At 43.0% G+C, this 22,781-nt stretch overlaps 1 protein-coding gene across 1 annotated transcript; it reads right to left on the reverse strand.

Moving 5' to 3' along the window:
• Positions 1-452: 452 nt before the first annotated feature.
• On the reverse strand, positions 453-14,954 carry sde2 (SDE2 telomere maintenance homolog (S. pombe)). Its single transcript, XM_060911375.1, has 7 exons — positions 14,782-14,954; positions 3,803-3,920; positions 3,518-3,629; positions 3,219-3,388; positions 2,973-3,069; positions 2,429-2,801; positions 453-1,034 (listed from the first exon to the last, which is right to left on the reverse strand). Exons 1-7 carry the CDS (start codon positions 14,881-14,883, stop codon positions 813-815), a joined length of 1,194 nt encoding a protein of 397 aa, XP_060767358.1. The 5' UTR covers positions 14,884-14,954; the 3' UTR covers positions 453-812.
• Positions 14,955-22,781: the final 7,827 nt, after the last annotated feature.

The following is a 22,781-nucleotide window of genomic DNA, read 5'->3' on the forward strand; positions in this document are numbered from 1 at the left end:
ACATTATAATTTAATTATAAATCATCCCTGTAGTGCCAAATTCTCATCTCATTATCTCTAGCCGCTTTTATCCTTCTACAGGGTCGCAGGCAAGCTGGAGCCTATCCCAGCTGACTATGGGCGAAAGGCGGGGTACACCCTGGACAAGTCGCCAGGTCATCACAGGGCTGACACATAGACACAGACAACCATTCACACCTACGGTCAATTTAGAGTCACCAGTTAACCTAACCTGCATGTCTTTGGACTGTGGGGGAAACCGGAGCACCCGGAGGAAACCCACGCGGACACGGGGAGAACATGCAAACTCCACACAGAAAGGCCCTCGCCAGCCCCGGGGCTCGAACCCAGGACCTTCTTGCTGTGAGGCGACAGCGCTAACCACTACACCACCGTGCCACCCTAGTGCCAAATTTGAGAACCAAAATTTGGACCCAAAAAAAAAAACCAACTTGAGCAAAATCTTGTCATTTTTACTGTAAAACTTCACAGTATTACAAATAACAGACAAAATACATACAGGTGTAGTTTAACAGCCAAATCAAACAGATTTTAAATAAAAAAAAAACCACACACACACACACACACACACACATCACAAAATCTATAGGAACCATTCCATTTTGAAGTTATTTCCCTTAAAACATTCAAATGACTCTTGGCTGAAATTATAAAGTGAATTCTGGCAATGCTGTATCAAGATAAAGGCACCCAATTGCTTTTGCAAAGCATCCTTTCCATTCATAATGTGAACAAGATGGCAGTGATTTTACCCCATAAAGGGAATAGATTTAAAAAAAAAAAAATCCTGATTATTTTTTCTTCTTGCATTTGCTGGGTTTAGGGAAGAGTGCCGGGTTGATCTGATCAACACTCAGTCCTCTGACGGAGTAGAGGCGAGCAGCTCGCTCTTGCAGTGTCCCTCCACACTTCAACCCTCGCTTCGTCAGCTCAGCCTTCAGCCGCTCCAGACCCAGAGCCTCCAGCTCCTCCACACTGCTCACAGACAGCAGGTCGAATGCAGTGTCCGCTTCCTGATAGAGCAAGAGAGATATGGTACAGAACCAGAACATTAAGGACTTAGTTGCTCGACCGGCTTGCCATCAAAATAACCATGACTACCAAAATGAACAGAACTGAAATGCGACAACCAACCTCCACGACAAATTGTTTACAACCGGGGGGGAATATTACAAGATCCACCCAAAACAATCAAAACTGAGTTCACATGAGATACAATTCTAGTCAGAAGAAAATTTCAGTTGACCTAATTACTAAATTTGTTGGCGAAAATGACAATACAATGACCAACTTTTGTGCAGAAAAGTCTAGCTCTTTCAAATAAAGCAATCAGAACTGAAATCCACTGAGAATTGAGGGAGGAGATAATGATTTAACTGATAATAAAACAAAGTTGCGAACAAATTGTTGATTTTCTTGTTGGAAACAAACCACCAAGTTTTGTTCCTCATGGGAAGATGTAACCAAACCAACCATCGATCAGAGCCGGAATCGGAGGAGAAATGAGAGATTTAAAAAAAAAAAGCTTGGAAAATTTAACTTGGCTTTATGACTAACCCGTTAGCAAAAAAATCTGACAAAACAACGACCAAGTTTTGTGTGGCAGAGTGATGAGTTCTTTCAAACAAAAACTCGGAACAGAAATCTGTGGAGGAGAACATACGATTTACCGTATTTTCTGGACTATAAGCCGCTACTTTTTTCCTAGGTTTTGAACCATGCGGCTTATACAAAAGATGTGGCTTCTGTGGATTTTTCTTCCACCGCTAGGGGCGCTCTAACCGGAAGTAGAATCAAAAATAAAGAGACGAAAAATCAATGCAAAGAAGAATTAGCAGATCTTTAGCAGATAGAACACGCACGACAAATTACTAACTGGTAATTATTTTCAAATCCAGCGAAGATGATTAAAGTGACTTGTGGTTTCAAACACAGGAGAAATGAAGGTAAATAAATACCGGTTATTTTCTCTTGGTTCTGTTCCGTTTTAATCAGCAAAGTTGCTGCCGTGTTAAAAGGCACTGTTCGGAAAGAATCTGTTCAGGTACATACATGTACATTTACAGTACAAAATCGTTCTGTACATGCAGTAAATATCTAATTTTTCAACATAGATATCTGCGGCTTATAGCCCGGTGCGGCTTGTATATCTTTTTTTTATTATTTTTTTTTTAAAATAGAGCGGATGCGGCTTATATACAGGTGCGCTCTATAGTCCAGAAAATACGGTAACTAAATTGTGGACGACAGATGCCTTACTATGGCAATAGCTCATGAGCTTTATGGCCAGATGAACAAATGTCCTGGAGTGACATGTGACCTTTTTTTGCCTGTGAAGAAAAAAAAACTGCAAAAGCACGTGCGCAAAAAAAAAAAAAAAAAAACACACACACACCATACTCCTCACCTCTGGCTGTGTCTCTGTGCAATCTTTCACCTCGACAGTTCCTTCCTTCTCAGTTTCCTGTTGATCGCTGACATTTTGCTTGTTCTCTTCCTTTTCATTGGGCTCCAAGCGTCCATGTTCCTCTGTCTCTTCTACTTCCTCCTGGCTGGGAGACGGGGAGCAGGGCACTGACCCGGCACTGAAACTGCTGCTTTGGTCCCGAGACTCCGCTTTCTCCTGCTCTCTAGTTGCTGTCGTTGGTACTGTGGTTGACTGAGAGCTGCATGAAGGACCAGCGCCTGAAGAGGAGGAGGAGGAGGAGGAAGCTTCAGCTTCGCTCTCATCACTATCTTCATCCGAACCAAGCTGCTCTCTTAATTTCTCGATGCCGAGCCTGGGGAAATCAGATGTGTCAATGTGTTAAAGTGCCTCAGATACAACCCCTCCCCCACCATATTCTTATTCAGGGTGTTGAAATGACCATCTGTAACAGCATGCACCCGAGTGGAACATCATAACTTGTGTTAAATTTCATCATCATCTTTCAGACTGCTGGATTTCTCACCATAAGTGTTTCTTTTTTGAAGGGGCGTTTCCATATTCCGTAGCTGGACGTTTACGGTGCGGCTTTTCATCTGCCTGAACCTTGCTGGCCTGGAGGCCTGAAAGGAGGGAAGGGAAAGGAGGAAGAGAAAAAAAAAACTGCTTCAATTCTGACCAAAGAAAAAGGCTTAAGATGAGCATAAACCAAAACCTTGTTAACCAGAATAAAAATAAGTGAAACAGCAATTCTGTAAAAACACAAACACACCTTGACGCACAGCCGCCTCCATCATCTTGGACCTCTCCTCACACTCCTGCTCATATTCAGCGAAATTTAACTCGTGTTTGGGCTCGGCCAGTTTCCTCCGAATCCGCTCTAAGCGTCGCTGCTCCTTGTCCGCATCACGGTCGGCCTGCTTCTTCAGCCACTCCGCCATTCTGCACGCACACAAACGTTGCATTGTTACTCTCACATCAACAATTTATAGTGCACCCTTTCCCACTCAGTTCCAACAAGACATGCAGCACTCCGTGTCTGAACTCGAGGAGACTGTGGCTGAGCCTTACTCTTTTTCATGATTGACATCTCGGAGTCTCCGCCCACTCAGATCTCTGCAGGCTTCTCGATTGGTGGTTTTCTCAATCTGTGCACCAAGAGCTCGCAGCATGGAACCAAAACCTGTCATGCAAACATTAACCATGGTTAGAAAATGAGAAGAAAGATACATTGTTCATTCAGAGAATCCAGAAAGCAAATGGAGTGTAGTTCAGAAATAATTGAGATTTTGATTGAACTGGAATTTTCAGAGTCAACATCAGTTGAACCAAAAAAAAAAAAAAAATTACACCAACCTCCTTTGCCACCACATAAGCGAGGCTCGAGGCGATAAACCGCTCCAGCTTGCAGTCTCTCGTCACCGCCTGATATTCGGCCATTCTTCTTCACGTAGAAATCCACACACGAGATGCCCTAAATAGTAAAGTTGATTATGGAAAGAAAACATGCTGTTATAAGAAAATAATTAACAGAACGGTGTGATGCGAACCCACACAAAGCACAACTACTATTCTCAACATAATAGTTGACCATTTTCCAATTTACAGATCAAGAAGTGTTTTATTCCCCGTTTTACTTATGTTTCGTTCCTAATTTTTCAACAACCAACTTGAATTTTTTCACTCTGCATTAATGTTTTTGGTTTTCCTTCTCAAGGTTCCCACTGGTGCTCATCATTGACGAAAGTAATCCATCAGGCCAAAAAAAAAAAAAAGTGTTTTTTTCGGTTACCCGACCGACCCTAATCTGTACTGCCCGACCCTAAACTTTTTTTTCGTTTTTTTTCCCCCCAGTCGCGACTTTTACATATAACCCAACCGCGTGAACCGGAAGTTTTTGTCACTCACTGGGAAAATCAGGGCTTTCCACAAGCGCCGGCTGCCGGCCATACAGCCGACTACATAATTAAGTCCAGCCCGCTACTTTAATGACTTATTTTTGTAGCCCACAGGCTCTAAATATTAATTTTCGATTTTAATAAAATTAAATGTTTATCTAACGGACTGACAATGTCAAACTGAGCCGCACTCTTAAGTTGTGATTCGCGCTGTTTGTACCGATAATAACCACAAATTCCCCGCCGACTTCGTTGATCAGAGGAGAGTAACTCATCCGCGACCCCGACATGCAGTGTGCGTGGGCACTCGGCGGAGGCAGTAGTGTGTCGGAGGGAACAGAAGCAGAGATAGACAAAATAAGTGTTTTCACCTAGAGACATGATTCAAACTTTAAAACGGAGACAAAATTCTCCTGTGTGGATCTGGCATTCAACTTTTTTGCTAGGTTCTATACTTTTTGATCAGTCACAGATCACACACCATGAGCAAATCTGGAGAAATTCAGGCTTTATAATGGGTGTCTATTGCGTTACACACCAGTGGCACTCAGGAGTTTAGAGTGTAGGCAGCTTGAAAAAAAAAAAAAAGCTCTAACTTTCTCATTTAAACTGTTTTCTCAGCCACAATTTTCACTCTACACACACAATTTTCTCAAAAGTTGTAGTCACACATTGTGTGAATCAAGACAAGTGTCTCCCTGAGTGATAGGATTTGCAGTTTTTGAATGAGAAGCCTGAAAGTAAGGAGAGGACAGCCGCGCTCTCCTATAGACTCTCAAACGTGGCAGCGCTTTTACTGCAAAATCAGAAAAGTCACTTGTTTTTAACTCGCTCTAGTGTCCACATTTTTTACACTAGGGACAAAAATTACATTAATGTGTTCATGGGAGCCTTGTAGCACTCAATGTGAAAGAATTTTGTGAATAGCTCTTTTCGTTTCCATGTAAATCGGCGTTGTTCGAGGAGAGGGAACTCTGAGAAAAAGCGCTCTTTGCTTGTTATATTGTGTCTTTTCCCTGCACCGTTACCAAGGCGACAAGCTCCACTCAGGAGGCAGAGAGGGGCGGGGCTGCTCTCTCTCTCTCTCTCTCATGGTGTATTGAGCTGTTATATTTAAAGAAAAATTCATGTTAAAAGGTATCTCATGCTGCATCAGATTCATCAGAAGGTGGTAACTCCGGTGACCTGCAAAGAAATTCATTATATTTTGTGAAATTATTCCTGTCTAAATATAGGTTATGGCAGCCATCTTGAAAAAAAAAATTCAAAAAAAAAAAAAAGCCTGCCTACCGACCCTAGCTTTGAAATCTATGTAACCGGAAACACACTTTTTTTTTTTGGCCTCAGTGACAGAGAAAATTAGTAGCAGTTATCACAGTGAAATGTATTCATCATAAAAATCATCTTTTCTACAAATCCCTCCGCACCAGTGTAGAAACAGTGGGAAGCCAGAGTGTAAACAATGAGCACATGCTTGTGACCACCACTCACCATGCAGTATTTGCACAGTGGACAATATTACACTATTACTTAGACTACGTTCAGACTGCACCCTGAAACGACCCATATCCGATTTTTTTGCCCATATGTGACCTGTATCCGATTTGTTATTGACAATTGGAACGACACAGATCTGATTTTTTCACATGCGACGCAGGCCGCTTGGATATGTGGTCCTAATTCCGATGCATATCCGTTATTTTCACATGCGACTGCAGTCTGACCGGACAGGTCGCATTCATGCGACCTACACGTCATCAACAAGAGACAAACGTCACTATTCTGCGTTGGCTAATACCGCCTCTTTGGTGGAAAACAACATTTGTACAGTTTTCAGAATTTAAAAAGACTTTTATAGAATTGATCAAGCTAATGGTGGATTTGGTAGGGACCTGGATGTTAAATCATCCTGTATTACAAAATAAGATTGTTCTGGAAATTTCCAGTAATTTGACACCTTCGGTCTCATTAGTCTGCTGCCCACATTAATCAGATTATTGTGCGAGTTCCGCCGCCGCCACAAAAACCACATCGCCAGGTCTCGCCTCATCTCCATGCTTTACTTGCAAACTTGAAGAGTGCGCTTTTTTTGTTTACGTATTACGTAGATGTGCTTATTACGTGTCAATTTGCGCATGCGGGACACTTGAGTCGTTTTCCGTTCATATTGGAGATCGCATACAAGTCTCATAATTGGTAATGTGAACGGCCTAACAAAAAAAAAATCGGATTTCACAACAAATCGGATATGGGTCGTTTCAGGTTGCAGTCTGAACGTAGTGTTAGTGGTTACAATGTCTCACACACACGGTTTACAGTTATTCATTCCTTTTTCATACACCACTTCAATTTCTCATGCCATCAGACTCCTCAACTCCGACTGATTCTCACAGACCACTCACGCTGCAGTCTCTGCACAGTGAACAGAAATGCACTATTGCCTTACAATGTTTACAAAGTCTCTCACATGCACAAAGCTTACATTCATTTATTTACTTCCATATACTACAGCAATATGCACAACTCTGCACCTTTTGCTGCTTGTGTCGTTTATTGTCCGTTATTGTCTATTGCGTCATTTCAGGGCTTTCCACAAGCGCCGGCTGCCGGCCATACAGCCGACTACACAATTAAGTCCAGCCGGCTACTTTAATGACTTATTTTTGTAGCCCACAGGTTCTAAATATTAATTTTCGATTTTAATAAAATTAAATGTTTATCTAATGGACTGACAATGTCAAACTGAACCGCACTCATTTCGCGCCGTTTGTACCGATAACCACAAATTCCCCGCCGACTTCGTTGATCAAGGGAGAGTAACTCATCCACGGCCCCGACATGCGGTGTGTGCGCGCACTCGGCGGAGGCAGTAGTGTGTCGGGGCCGTCGGAGGGAACAGAAGCAGAGATAACGCTTATTTTGTCTCCGGTAAACCAGTCTTCTCTCGTTCAATTACGTGCTGGCATCAAAAGACACCGTTGGTTGTAAACAAAACCAAACTGAGTCGTTGGAGTGTATTTTCATACACAAATGGAGAAATGTTTGCTGAGTGTTTAATTGTGTAGCCGCCACTGCAGACCACTGTTGTTAATTCATAGCATGCTCAGCTGCGTGAATGTGTCATGCACCGAAAATAAGAGATTTACAAGCCAGGAACGCCTCATGATGCAATACGCAAGAAAAGAAAGAAGATTTACTGCCATTTTACTTTGTATTTGAGTAAAGTGAATAAATAAATGGTCTGTGGAAAATCCATTTAACCCTGGGAACTGCGTGCACAGGAGTTTGTGTGTTTACTCCCCCCCCCGGCTGGCTACTTATTTGTCATGGCTGGCTAGTATGAGCCTTAGTGGAAAGCCCTGGTCATTTACTGTCTGCAGTGTTGCACTGTATGTTATATGTAGACTTGTTGTCCTATGATGTGCAATGTAGCACCACGGTCCTGGAGAAACGTAGGTTTCGTTTTATCTGTGTACCCTACCAACTGTATATGGTTGAAAACGACATAAGAGCTTGACCAATTTAAACTCCCACCCTCGTACATGGACTGTACGGGGGCAAGTGAAAAAAGTTCTAAGACAGATGTTATAATTTCAAAAGGAATTCTCTGATAGAAACACCACTTGCAGAAGTGTTTAGACTTAGAGGATATGTAGCTTTGTTATTGTCAAAGATTTTTTTCCAATCTGTCTTAGAACTTTTTGATTTACCCTCATATCAGTCCAGTGGCATGTGGGAAGAAATTGTTACAGAGCCTGGCTGTGAAGGCCCGAATCTTTCGGTACCTTCTTCCAGATGGCAGGAGGATGAAGAGATTTTGTGAGGGGTGTGTGGAGCCAGCCACAATGCTGATAGCTTTCCAGATGCAGTGCGTGTTGTAAAATGTCCATGACGGAGGGAAGAGAGACTCTTCTCAGCTGTCCTCAGTATCCACGATATGGTCTTGAGAGCCAAGATGGTGCAATTCCCAAACCAGACTGTGATGCAGCTGCTCAGAAGTCCCTTTGTAGAACATAGTGAGGATGGGTGATGGGTTTTCCTCAGCCTTCGTAAGAAGCAGAGATGCTGCTGGGCTTTCTTGGCTATGCAGCTGGTGTTGAGGGATCAGGTGAGGTTCTCTGCCAGATGAACAAGAAATGTGGTGCTCTTGACATTCTCCATGAGTGAGCCATTGCTGTACAGTGGAGCATGGTCACTCAGTGTTGTTCTTAAGTCAACAACCAGCTCTTGTTTGGTCCACGTTCAGATAGGTTGTTGACTGCACCAGTCCAACAGTCGTTGCACCTCCTCTCTGTATGCCGACTCATCGTTCTTACTGATGAGACCCACCAGTTATCAGCAAACTTGATATGATTTGAACTGTGAATTGTTGTACAGTCACAAGTCAGCAGAGTGAACAGCAGTGGACTGAGCACACAGCCCTGGAAGGCCCCAGAGTTCAGTATGGTGGTGCTGGAAGTTCTGCTCCCAATCCAGACTGACTGAGGTCTCTCAGTCAGGAAGTCCAGGATCCAGTTGCAGAGGGAGGTGTTCAGGCCCAGCTGCTGAGGAATGATTGTGTTGAATGCTGAAGTCTATGAACAGCATCCTTTTTGTCCAGGTAACTAAGGTGGGGTTTACATTAGACCGTATCAGCGGATCATCAGATTAACGGTTTTTAAAACGATTAGTGTGCACACAGCAACGCCAATACACAATTCGCGTGCACACAGCAACACCAATACACGGATATGCTCGGCTCCGCAGGCATCTTGCGCTCCAAATCACTCCGCCCTGAACAGCGAGTGCGCACTCCGGCCCTGCGCAGCTCAGAGAGCGCGCGAGTATAGCGCACGAGCAGTGATTTGGGACTGAGCCGCTGTGTGTGTGATCTCAGTGCATGTCGGGCATGCGCGTCACTTACCACTTGCAAGTGGAAGGATGGCAAGCCTAAAGACAATCATAACTACACAATGGGCAGTATTTGCATCAGTATTTGCAGTATTTTCATACTTTTATACTCTTTAATGAAAGGTGATACAAGGCGGAAGTCCGCGCCGTTTTTCAGCAGTCGCGTCACATGACCAACGCCAGCAAATCAGGAAGGTGGATGTCACAGTGACGTCGTCCAATGACGACGCCAGCTAGAGCTCAGCACAGCGTATCCGCGCATTCTCAATGTTTACACAGCACCGGACCAGACACGATTTGGATTGAATACGTGGACCCTGGCGGATTCCCGTTTCCCGGCGTTTCCAGGCATTTTAATGTAAACGGACAGTGCATCCGCGAAGAAAACGAGACAGATACGGTCTAATGTAAACTTGGCCTAAGGGCCAGATGGTGGCTATGGCGTCATCTGTTGACCAGTTACAGTGATATGCGAACTGCAGGGGGTCTAGCGAGAGAGGCAGCAGGGTCTTTATGCACCTCATGACGAGCCTCTCGAAGCACTTCATAATGATGGTTGGGAGTGCAATGGGATGGTAGTCATTGAGACAGGACACTGAAGACTTCAGAATAGGGACAGCAGTAGTAGCCTCGAAGCACTTTGGAACTATGGCATTGTTCAGGGAGATGATGTCTGTGAGAACATCTGCCAGCTGGTCAACACATCCTCTGAGCATTTTATCAGGGATGTTGTCTGGTCCAGCAGACTTCCATGGGTTGACATTGCATAGCGTTTCTTACATCGGCTGTGGTCAGACAGCACCTGGTCGTTGGGAGAAGGGACGGTCTTCCTCATTGCCACATCATTCTGCGCCTCAAATTGTGCATAGAAGCTGTTCAGTGCATCTGGAAGAGAGGCATCATTGTCACAGGTAGGTGGCGTTATCCTGTAGCTCGTGATGGCCTGGATGCCCTGTCACACATGCAGTCTTGCTGCCGCCCTGGAAGTTGCTGTGGATTCTCTGGGTGGGTGCGTGCTTTGCTGCTCTGGTGGCCCAAGACGATTTGGTCCTCGCTACTCTTTGGACCACCCCGTCACCTGCTCTGAAGGCAGCATCTCAGATAGTCAGTAATGCACGTACCTCTGCAGTAATCCACAGCTTCTGGTTGGGGCGAGTGGTGATCTTAGAGACAGTAACATCAATGCGCTTGATGTAGCTAGTCACTGATGCTGTGTACTACTCCGAGTTGGTACAGGTCACCATTGGTTACAGCCTCCCTGAACATGTCCCAGTCAGGTCTCTCAAAACAGTCCTGGAGAGCAGAGATGGCTCCTTCTGGTCAGATTTTCACCTGTCTTCGAACTGGTCTGGAGCATCTGACAGTCAGTATGCTGGAATTAGCATAACAGATGTAGTTTGAGTAACAGAGGTACTCAACGGGAATGTTTCTGTAAACAAGATGTCTGAAGGTTCTTGGCCATCCAGGTCATAGTAAACCGTAGGTGCTAAAGAAGGCAACTGGATGAGAGGTGAAACGTCTTCAAGAATTTCAAGCAAGTCCAGTTGCCTTCTTTAGCACTTACTGTAAACAAGATCCAATGTGTTCACCCCTCTCGTTGTAAAGTCCACATACTAATGGAACTTAGGGAGCACTGACCAGAGATTCACATGGTTGAAATCTCCAGCGACAATAAACACAGTCCATCTGGATGTACATTCTGCAGTTCACTGGTAGCACAGTACAATACACAGAGCTCTTCCTTGGCATTAGCACCGGGGGGGAATGGAAACGGAAACTCCGGTTATGAATGCAGAAATGAATTCCCGTGGTAAATAAACTCTCTCTATCCAAGTCACAAACTCCACTAGTGATGAACAATAACTAGATCTTTTGGCTGCTCCCAATTAGGGGTCGCCACAGCGGATCTTTCGTCTCCACTGCTCCCTGTCTTCTGCAGTCTTCTCTACCACTTTCATGTCCTCTCTCACCACATCCATGTATCTCCTCTTTGGCCTTCCTCATTTTCGTTTGCCTGGCAGCTCCATCCTCAACATTCTCCTTCCCACATGCTCTGCATCTCTTCTCAGGATGTGCCCAGACCATCTCAGTCTCATCTCTCTTAGCTTCATTCCCAAGCTCTCCACGTGCTGTCCCTCTGATGTGCTCGTTCCTTATCCTGTCCAACCTCCCATTGCAAACCTTAACATCCTCAACTCCGCCACCAACACTGGGGGTTAGGGTGCCACTCAAAAATGAAGTTTCTAATTTTCATTGTCCCACCCCTAAATGTGTTCATAATGTGAAAAGAAAAAAATGTGACAAAGTGTGGATGTATTATAATAATAATAATAATAATAATAATAATAATAATATTTACTGGTAGTTCAACAGTTCCGAAGGTATACAATATGTGTAATTTTCCGAAAAATTCTGATATGTTAAATTTAACATAAAAACAGAATACTGCAGAAATCATGAAAATCAAACAGTTACTAGCAGTTACTTCAAAAGTCAACAAATGATTTCTGAACACAAACAGATTAACAGAAACAGTGACCAAAATGTCACAATGTAAATTAGTTGTCCGCAATTTAGTTGTCAACAGCAGCTGCAGTGAGTGCAGTCAAGGTGGATTTGTTACTGTTTGGAAAGTCATGGCGGTGTTTCTCCACGACTTGCAACAAGAACTGTTTTTGTTCTTCTTGATTGGTCAGGACTCCATTGGACGCCTGAATCAAGGCCACCCCTCGCTCAGCTGCATCGTTGATGACTTTCAGACTTCTCACTTTCTGTTGGCCAACAACGTAATCATCGTCACTGCTCCATGTATCTGGACTGCTCATGAGGAATTTCTGTGGCATGTTAAAGGCTGTGAAAAGCTGCTTGGTGTGTTGTGATACAAAGTCAAACAACTGCTTCTGAGGTACTGTGGGGTTGAAGGCGATGCGTCGAGGATGATATGTTGTTTTCTTGTCAAGGGCTTTCACCATGGCGGACTTCACCTCAGCTGACACTGCAGAGTCAAAGAATGCTAAACCGACCAGGATTTCACTTAAGTATTACCACAAGTGTCCAGAGAATGATTTTATTGCAGCTTTAGCAACAGCTTCATGTTGTTTCTTGTAGCTCTCCAGTTCACACAGCAACTGCAAATCATTCTGCGGAGCAGATGATGCACATGCGCATGTGAACCAGGCTTTTAGGTAGACCTTTATCACAAACGTGTTGAATAAGAGTGTTAATACACGCATGCAACAGCTACTGAATAGTTACTCTATGAAGACATTTCAGCCCATCGAGCTACCAAAAAATATGCATACATTTATATGAAACTTGGAGTAATTACTATGCTTCATAAAGGGAAGCAAATGAGAGGGTGGGACCTGGAAAACATTGAAAAAAATTTTTTTGGCCATTAGACTCAGTGGCACCCTACTGGGGGTGCATAAGCCTACTCCTGGTGCCGGTCCCAAGCCCGGATAAATTGGAGAGGGTTGGGAAGGGCATCCGGCGTAAAACTGTGCCAAATCTAACATGATGAACAATAACTAGATACTAGCATCAAATTCCTGCACCACTGTGTGTTGATGCAAATACACAAGCCACCTCAGCGAGTCTTACCGCACAGAGCTGCATTTCTGTCAGCTCGGAATGAAGCGAGCCCGTCCAGCTGAATGGCAGGGTCCGGAACTCGGTCGGTGAGCCATGTCTCCGTGAAAACAAGGACACAGCAGTCTCTAAACTCACGTTTGATAGCCCGTTGGAGTCGAATATAGTCTAGTTTATTTTCCAGGAAGCAGGCATTTGAGAGTAGAATGGATGGGAGAGCCGGTCGGCTAGGGTCAGTTGTTAGCCTGACACCCCCACGCTTGCCGCCTCCTCTCACACCGCCTCCGATGAGTCCTCCCTGTGTCACCGACTTCAGGCGAGGCCGAGGACTGGAGGCCTGTTCCTCGCAGCAGGCCGAGGTCACGTAGTTTCTCCAGCAGATAATCTTTTATGATATTTTCTACATGGTATCGGTATTGAAGGAGTGTCTGGCAATGGTAGGCACGAACACCAGTTGATCCGATGTCCATTTGGTGTTCAGGGTCGAGCAAAAGAACAAAACGACCAAAAAAAGGCACTATTTTGGATGCGGAGAAGCCTCTACGCAGTGCCGTATTAAGCCAATGCGGTGCCCCTGGGCACTATATCTCAAGTGCCCCCACCACCCTGCGTGCAAGCGTTCAGTAACCTCCTGCACACACTCACAAACCTTGCCCTTTGCTGTCAAAAATAGTAGCATATACATAAACAATAGTACACATAAACAAGGTCATTCTTCCTCATTGAAAATTTATTAAGTAGGCTACATCAGCCCATCAAATTCACTGAAACCAACCAACGATATGCATGCATGTCTTATTCAAAAATGAGCAGCATATATTTGTATGTCTCAGTAAAAACCTTCAAAGCATCCATACTCTATTCTATCCATATTAAAATGTCTCAATTCAAAATGTGTATCAATTCAAACAGCATCAGCAATTTAAACAGCATCCATCTATATACAATACAGCATATTCAAATGTGTCAATTCAAAATGTGCATCAATTAAAATAGCATCGATCTAGGCAACATATTCAAATGTCTCAATTCGACATACAAATTCAAATAACATCCAGTGCTAGCAGGGCCATCTCCCTCACTAGCATCGCTGATTTCACTAGCTTCGGCTTCAGCGCTGGTAGTGACAGTAGTTGTCGATGTTTTTATAAAAAAACGATTTAACACTGGAACATTTTTAATTGCAGCTACACGCCTGGAGTCTCTTTTTTCTCTTCGCACAACCACTCAATTGATGTCTGTCCATTCTTCATTTCTACCGCGGTTTTTAAAAAATTGATGCATTTCACCGTAGGTGGACTGGCTCAACTGACAGGTTGAGGAAAGGGGGGTTAATGGTCACATAGGCCACTCTTGCTCAGAATTATGATTATTGTTCTTATGAAATCAGTGTTCATAATGAATTATATATGACTATTTAACAATGTCAAGTGTATAACCATTTTAAGTATACAAACATTCACGAAAAATATTTTTCAAGTTTCTGTCATGTGGTGCCCCCCCCCACTGGCTGTGAGTGGTTCGTGCCCCTGGGCACTGTGCCGCAGGCCCATATTACTGCCGCGCCGCCATCTTGGACCAAATAGGAGTTGTACTAGCTTGGTTGGTATAAACCTGTATTAAGTCCACTTTTGATAAGTCAGTAACGAAGGAAAAAAAAATAAAGAAAACGTAAAGAATACGCCTTTTGTTCCATTTTTCCAAGGAAAAAAAAAGTGGATTTTTTTTCCAGAACCCAGCGGGAACCCTACCTTCTCATACAATATTGTCTCAGACTTACCCAACTTTTTTTTTTTACGTTATATCTCTCCTTTGTATATATCTAAAAATACCTGTACTTTACTGTTAACGCCATTTCTGTAACTTACATAATCGGTTGTATCATGTTAGCTAATACACACATACCAGTCAGTTAGCACGCTCATTACTAAATAAAATAAACCCTATTAAACGTACCTCTCCGGGGTTGAGCAGACCTATCAAGTCACTAACAGTCGACTCGTGTGGAACGGCAACGTTAATAAATCTTAAAAACGGAGAAACGACGAAAATCTCCATCTCAAATACGTCTCCTGTTTCAACACCGTCGCGTTTTAATGTCGTCAGGCACACTGCAGACGAGAAATGACCGCGCATGCGCACTACACGTAGACGGGTTGCTTCTTCTTCTTCTTTCGGTTTTATGGCGGTTGGCAACTAGCTTCAATAGTGCATTACCGCCACCAGCTGGACTGGGGTGTGATACTTGAGTTTAATAAAAAAAAAAAAAACTAAATTCTTTTAATTAAACCTCATCTCATCTCATCTCATTATCTCTAGCCGCTTTATCCTTCTACAGGGTCGCAGGCAAGCTGGAGCCTATCCCAGCTGACTATGGGCGAAAGGCAGGGTACACCCTGGACAAGTCGCCAGGTCATCACAGGGCTGACACACAGACACAGACAACCACTCACACTCACATTCACACCTACGGTCAATTTAGAGTCACCAGTTAACCTAACCTGCATGTCTTTGGACTGTGGAGGAAACCGGAGCACCCGGAGGAAACCCACGCGGACACGGGGAGAACATGCAAACTCCGCACAGAAAGGCCCTCGTTGGCCACGGGGCTCGAACCCAGGACCTTCTTGCTGTGAGGCGACAGCGCTAACCACTACACCACCGTGCCGCCCTTAATTAAACCTGTGTTCCTTAAGAAACTAAATACATATTTGAAGCAGATTTCACCTGTACTTCTTTGCAGAATGTCCTCCAAGTTTAACACTAATTGTTTCCCTCGCAACTGTAAAATTAATCTTTATCTTTCTTCCTGATATTTAGGACATTGCAAAATAACATGCTCTGTAGACTCTGGGCTGCCACAGAAATCACATTTTCCATCTGCATGCTTTTTTATCATCACCAAAGAACTATTTAATCTTGTGTTAGACGGGTTGCTTGATGGGTCTATTATTATTATTAGGGCCCGAGCACCGGTCGGTGTGAATACCCTATTATTTTTCAAAGGATTTTTTTTTTCTGTCGCGCTTGGCTTTTTTTTTTTTGAGGCATTTCCCATGCACGAAAACCCATGAGATTTGATAAACACATCAGTCATTGTAACCGCTTCTCAGCCACAGGCGTTTGGCCCCGGGCATGGCCCAGGGACTTCATAGCGCCCCCTATGCATTAGCCACGCCCAACAGGGCGTGAGGTAATTGGGCTTATATGCGTTTGGACACATGGTCATTTTTAACGTAATCCTCCTAGACGGTTCATCAGATTCATGTCAAACTTGGCAAACATGATGCCAAGATATTGCTGATGTTGAATTGCGAAGGGATTTTTGATATGTTGTAATATGTTGAAATGGCAATATTATGAATTTTAATACTCGCCACATAAACAGGAAATGTGTCATGAAGTCATAATACGTTTAATGATTTGGCTGAAACCTTTCAGGTTATTAGATAATGTGATTATTATGACATCTAGACACCCAATATGCCTGTCTGCTATAGCGCCACCAGCTGGCCAAGGAAAGAATAGGGTTTTGAATATGTGTGTTTTGACACATGATGAATTTTAACATACTCCTCCTAGACAGTTCATAAGATTCATGTGAAATTCCTTATACGTGATGCCAAGATGTCGCTGATATTAAATTGCGAAGGGATTTTTGATATCTTGTAATATGATTCTGATTCCGATACTCTTTAGCCGTTGTGGCATTTTTATTAACAATCACGATCTTACACTTTCTCTAGTCGCGGTGGGGAGAACTCCGAACTCTTTTCATCTTTTTACAAACATAACACGCCTGGGCATGTCCGAAATAAAATGTGGTGTTACAACACGAGTTTCAGACTTGTGACTTGTAACCCACTGTGGTGAAAACAGAACAATACAGTACACCTCATTAAACTGCATTACAATCACATATAACTTTACAAAATATTGGATATCGTGAGTCTGATGATATAACATATACAATTCTGTGCACACTCATACACACACAGTCATATGCATATTTATGCATACACATACGCTCTCTCACAAGTATGCACTCACATGCACACGCAACATCTATGAGCACACTCTCTTTCACACACACACTCTCTCTCTCTCTCTCTCTCTCTCTCCCTTTGACAAACACACACACACACACACACACAATAATACTGACCTGCCATCATTGTGCATTTTGTTGCAGACATATGAAAACTCTGCATGTATACACACACACACACACACACACACACACACACTGCAGACACAGGAAAGCTAAGATGACTTAAGATTACAGCGTGAGATAGAGATAAGGAGGAGACACATGTATAGTTTTGTACATATATAAATGTACATTTTCACACCACAGAAACACACACACACACACGCACACACCATCTTTGTCTGTCTATCTCTCATCCGTCAAGCAATCATGGCATTTGCAACATGCACATCACCTTTGAACATTTGATGAATATATGAAATGTGACTGTTTTGTTGGGTGCTGGGATGTCCTGGGTTGCAGAACCACACGTGCGAGGGCCCGTCAAGGCCGCTAGTGGCTTTAATTATTATTATTACTGAAAACCAAGAACATACAAACATGGCACTTGTTTCACACAGAAGGCAAGAATACAGAGGTTGAGTGAGGAAAGGAAAAAGAAAAAATGGGTAAACAGTACAGGAGCTTAGCTTAAATAAAAAAAAAAAGCCAGATAGTAAAGAGAATAAACGAAGGGCTCTGTTATCTTTTAAATATTGTAGAGATTTGTGCAAGATCTTAAATTCCTTCAGCCGATGAACCATACACAGAACAGTTTTAAAGTATCTACATTTGTGAATGAAACATTTCCCGAATAAAATTAAAATATTGAAAATAAAAGTCAAATTCTCTCCATAGCAGAAGCCAAAATTAATTTATTTCCAAGTTAAATGGGGTGTGTCAATCTTCTTGGACTGAGCCAGCTCCACAACTCATTCCAAAAGGACTGCACTGGTTCACAACGGGAAAACAAATGTTCCAAATTTTCTATCTCATTTTCACGAAATACACAATTGTTTGCTTCAACATTAAATTTCAATCTTAAAAACTCGTTTGTTGGGTAATACTCATTTGGTATTTTAAAATGGACCTCTTTGATTTTAGGAGGGAGAGGTAAAGATAACACTTTCTTCTTATCTTAACCTCCTCACCCTCAAACTCCTTCAGAATATAATTCCTTTTAATAGCATTGGGGAAAAATTCCTTTAACAAAATAATAGTTCTATTTGTACAAATATCATCAAACAGGTCGATTCCTGCTATGTGGAGCTGCCTCAGCTCAGGTGATTTCTCAGAATACAAAATATCGTCTTTCACCATTGCTTTTAAAGGGGCTGGATGGCTCTAAGCATATTATTGTAACTCTTAGCAGTGCAGCCAAGTTTAAATTTATTTGAGAACTCCATGTGCTGTAATATATTTCCATTCTCATCCATGAAATGGGCTATGGCCCAAACCCCTTTGGATCTCCATTCATCAAGATACACACATTTTTTTTTTTTTTACAAAGTCTAACGTATCGGTTGCGTCATAAGCACTCTGCTCTACGGCAGCGAGTCCTGGACCACTTATGCACGGCACGAAAAGAAATTTCATGTTTTTCACATGAGATGTCTGCGTAGGCTTCTCGGCATCACTTGGAAAGACAAAGTAACCAACAACGAAATGCTAGCTAAAGCAGACATACCGAGCATGTACACCTTGCTTCGCAAGTGACGTCTTCGCTGGTTGGGCCACATTCACAGGATGGACGACGGGCGAATCCCCAAAGACCTGTTATATGGGGAATTGTCAAGTGGTAAGCGCAAGGCAGGCCGGCCCTTCCTTCGCTTCTTAGACGTCTGCAAACGCGACATGAAGGCGTGTGGCATCGACACCAACAACTGGGAGACCCGTGCGACAGACAGGTCAGTCTGGAGGTCTCTGGTGCGCCACGGATTGACCGAAAGTGAGGGGAACGTGAGAGCCAAGGCAGAGGAACAACGCCAAAGAAGAAAGGACAGGCAATTCCAACAGCAGCCCATCAACAATGCAACATTCATATGTCCTCGCTGCAATCGACAGTGCCGATCAAGGATCAGCCTCTACAGCCACAGTAGAGGTTGTACCTCCAAAGCGCAACCCCATAGTCATCACTGACTGATGGATGCCAACAACAACAATGTATCGGTTATTCCACACAGGTGTATTGCGTGATGTGAAATTATGTTTGTAAATTAACTTCTAGTATAGCAGGAAATATGATGGAAAGCATAAAGTTTGACTGGTAATGAATTACATTCAGAATCACAACATAACAAAACATCTATTCCACCCATTCTTTCAAAAAGAACATTGGGAACCATAAACCAGAAAGAGTGTCTGTTATTAATAAAGGATTTTACCCGTTTCAGTTTCAGGACACCATTCATAACATCAAAATCAAATGCATTTGCACCTCCCTCTTCATAGTTTTTAACCATATCACTTATTTCTCCATATGAACTTAAAAGTAATATTGTTAATAGCGTTAATAATTTTTTGTGAAATGGATAAGGAGAAGGCGGGGTAGATTAGTCTAGAGTCTAGACTTTGAAAGGATTTTGTTATCCAAGATGGATAGTCTGTCTAGACTCTCGACAGACTATCCATCTTGGATAACAAAATCCTTTCAAAGATGGTGATATCCCTCTGCAGCCATCTATTAAGAATTAACTTGCACTTGTCTCAATTATTTCCAATATTCTTATTTTCTGTTATCGTTCTATCTTTGGAAATAACTATTCCTAAATATTTCACTTCATTTTTAATCACTATATTACATATCAACTGCAGGGGGTACTCATGCAGTGGAATTATTTCACATTTATTTAAATTTAACTGTAAGCCTGATGCTTTGGAGAACTGACTGATACTTTGTAAGGCTAAAGGAAATTGATGTTCGTCTTTTAAAAACAAAATTGTGTCATCAACTAGCTGACTTACTATTATTTGTTTATCCATCACTTTTAAACCCTCAGTAGAGCTATTTTTATGTAAATAGCCAACAGCTCCCATTATGAACAAAAGTGGTGAGCAATTACATCCCCGACATATTCCTGTTAATTTCAAATCTTGAGCAAGTGCCATGTCTGAAAGAAACAGAGCTATTGATTCCACTGTACAAACATCCTCACAGCATTTATAAACTTCTCTCCAAACCCAAAGCATTTCAACGTTTTCAGTATGAAATTATGTTCGACAGAATCAAAAGCTTTGTAAAAATCTAAAAAATAAAATCTACCTGCTCTCGCGAATTACATCACTATAGTTAAGAAGATCTAATCCAAGCCTAATATTATTACTGACTGACCTTCCCTTCAAAAACACTGACTGAATCTTCTTCACTCTTGCCGCAACAGCCCCTGACAGTATCTTGTAATCTGTGTTTAATAAAGTTATTGGTCTTAAATTCTCTATGAGTCTTTTATCTTTACCAGACTTTGGGGTGAGGGTAATTAACCCTTGTTTCATGCTTGACATCAGTTCTTTCCCCCCTATGCATTCTCTTACGGCTCTAAACAATAAGCATCTTAGATCTTTCCAAAAGAACTGATAAAAATTAGCAGTGAGCCTGTCCGTTCCTGGAGATTCATTTGCAGCCATCTTCATGATAACTACATCCTTTAACATCTGCAGGAAACTCTTGTGGATGTTCTATCAGTCCGTGGTCGCCAGTGTCCTGTTTTACACCGTGGTGTGCTGCGGGGGCAGCACATCCAAGAAGGACACATCCAGGCTGGACAAACTGATCGGGCGGGCCGGCTCTGTGGTCGGCATGAAGCTGAACTCTCTGGTGACGGTGGCAGAGAAGAGAACGATGGATAAATTACTGAACATCATGGGCGATGCCAGTCACCCTCTGCACACCGTCATCAGCAACCAGAGGAGCCTGTTCAGTGACAGAATGCTCCTTCCCAAGTGCAGGACTAACAGACTTAAAAACTCCCTCACGCCATCAGACTGTACAACTCCTCTCTGGGGGGAGGAGGGGTAACAGGAGGACAGAGGACGGGAAGGAGCAGCAGTAGCCTAGCCTGACAAAAAGCAACACTGGACAATGTGCAATATAAACGTGCAATACCTCTCCTGCTGGACTCCCCCCCCCCCCCATCTTATTCTTCTTTATATCTTATTTTTTTTAATATTTGTATATGTAAATACTTAATTTAATTTATCTAGAAGTTTTTCTCTATTTTCTATTCTCTGTTTATCCTGTAATGATGCTGCTGGAATTTTAATTTCCCTGAGGGAAATTAAAGGGATCAATAAAGTTCTATCTAATCTAATCTAATCTAATCTAATCTAATCTAATCTAATCTAATCTAATCTAATCTAATCTAATTCCTCAATTTTAATTTCTGCCTCACACACATGGGATAACACTCCACATTTTATCCAAGAAAATATCCGCTTCTCCTGAGGAATAATCCGAGGAGTACAATGTGAACACTTCTTTTTCAATACTCCTTACATCTTTAGATTCAACCCCATTTATCATAAGACTTGTGATTGAGTTCCTCTGCTGTCTGTCTTTCTCCAAGTTACTGAAATATGAGGAATTCTTTTCTCCTGCCTCAATCCATTTCGCTCGTGATCTTATAAAAACATCTTGGGCTCTCTCAAGGTACAGACCGTCTAAAGCCTCACTCACAACCCGCCGTAAGTGTTTTGGACATGCACGGGTCACAGGGTTTGGTAGCTTGCAGCCGTGCCACAAGTTTGGGGGAGGAGTTCGGGGCAAAGTACTTATCAAGTACAGGTTGCACACCTGACTTCCTCGAGGTGTGGGGAAAAACTGTGCCATTAGCCCGTGGAAAGCATATGTCTGACACACGTGATCAGTGCGTGTTCAGTGAGTGTGGAGTGTGCATGACTTGCATTTTACCAGTTTCCTGCGCTATGAGTATGGGCCGCACTTGTGAAGTATGTGTGACGCATGTGATTAGCACGTTACAATCACTCATAACTTGTGTGTGATGCAAGCCAGGAGTGGGTATAAAACCAGCGTGTCTGCAGCATTCTGCATCTGTCTAACGACTGAAGAACACTGGATATTTTGTGGGAAAATTTTTCAGTTTAAAGTTTAGAAAATGGGACCCAAGAAGAAGCGAGCAAAAGTGAAGTAACCCAACCTGAAACAGCAGAGGAGGAGGAGGAGGAGGAGGAAGAATTTGATGATGATGGTAGCATCATCATCAGGCAAGCCCTGCACGGACAGGGAGGAGTATGCCTTCAAGCCGGCAGAAGGCACAGCACCCCGCCAGAGGGATTTTCACAGGTGCTTTAAACATTCATTTCAGTATCGATGTGCTTATGTAATTAATATTATATATGCTGATTTTCATGTATGTTTCGGCTAACGACACCCAGAAGTGAGGACATTGCAATCCCATCATTGCTGTCAGGCCATTGTGCCATGCTCAGTGATGAAGACAAGGACATCCCGACACGCCGTCCCACCACTCAGCAGGAATAGGAGCAGGACAGCAGCTCGGAGTCAGAGTGTGTTTCAGTGCCCAAGCTGTTGGGCTATTTAGTTGGGATTTTTTTTACAATATAATAAAATGCGTTATTCCCTTATACTCATGTTTTATTATTTGATGTTTGCATGGTAAATTAACATATACTCAAATAAAAACAGCAAATAAGGTGGTTTTTGGTGGCACAGTGGTGTAGTGGTTAGCGCTGTCGCCTCACAGCAAGAAGGTCCGGGTTCGAGCCCCGTGGCCGGCGAGGGCCTTTCTGTGTGGAGTTTGCATGTTCTCCCTGTGTCCGCGTGGGTTTCCTCCGGGTGCTCCGGTTTCCCCCACAGTCCAAAGACATGCAGGTTAGGTTAACTGGTGACTCTAAATTGACCGTAGGTGTGAATGTGAGTGTGAATGGTTGTCTGTGTCTATGTGTCAGC

Source organism: Neoarius graeffei, chromosome 27 (assembly GCF_027579695.1).
Source record: "Neoarius graeffei isolate fNeoGra1 chromosome 27, fNeoGra1.pri, whole genome shotgun sequence".
Classification (NCBI taxonomy): domain Eukaryota; kingdom Metazoa; phylum Chordata; class Actinopteri; order Siluriformes; family Ariidae; genus Neoarius; species Neoarius graeffei.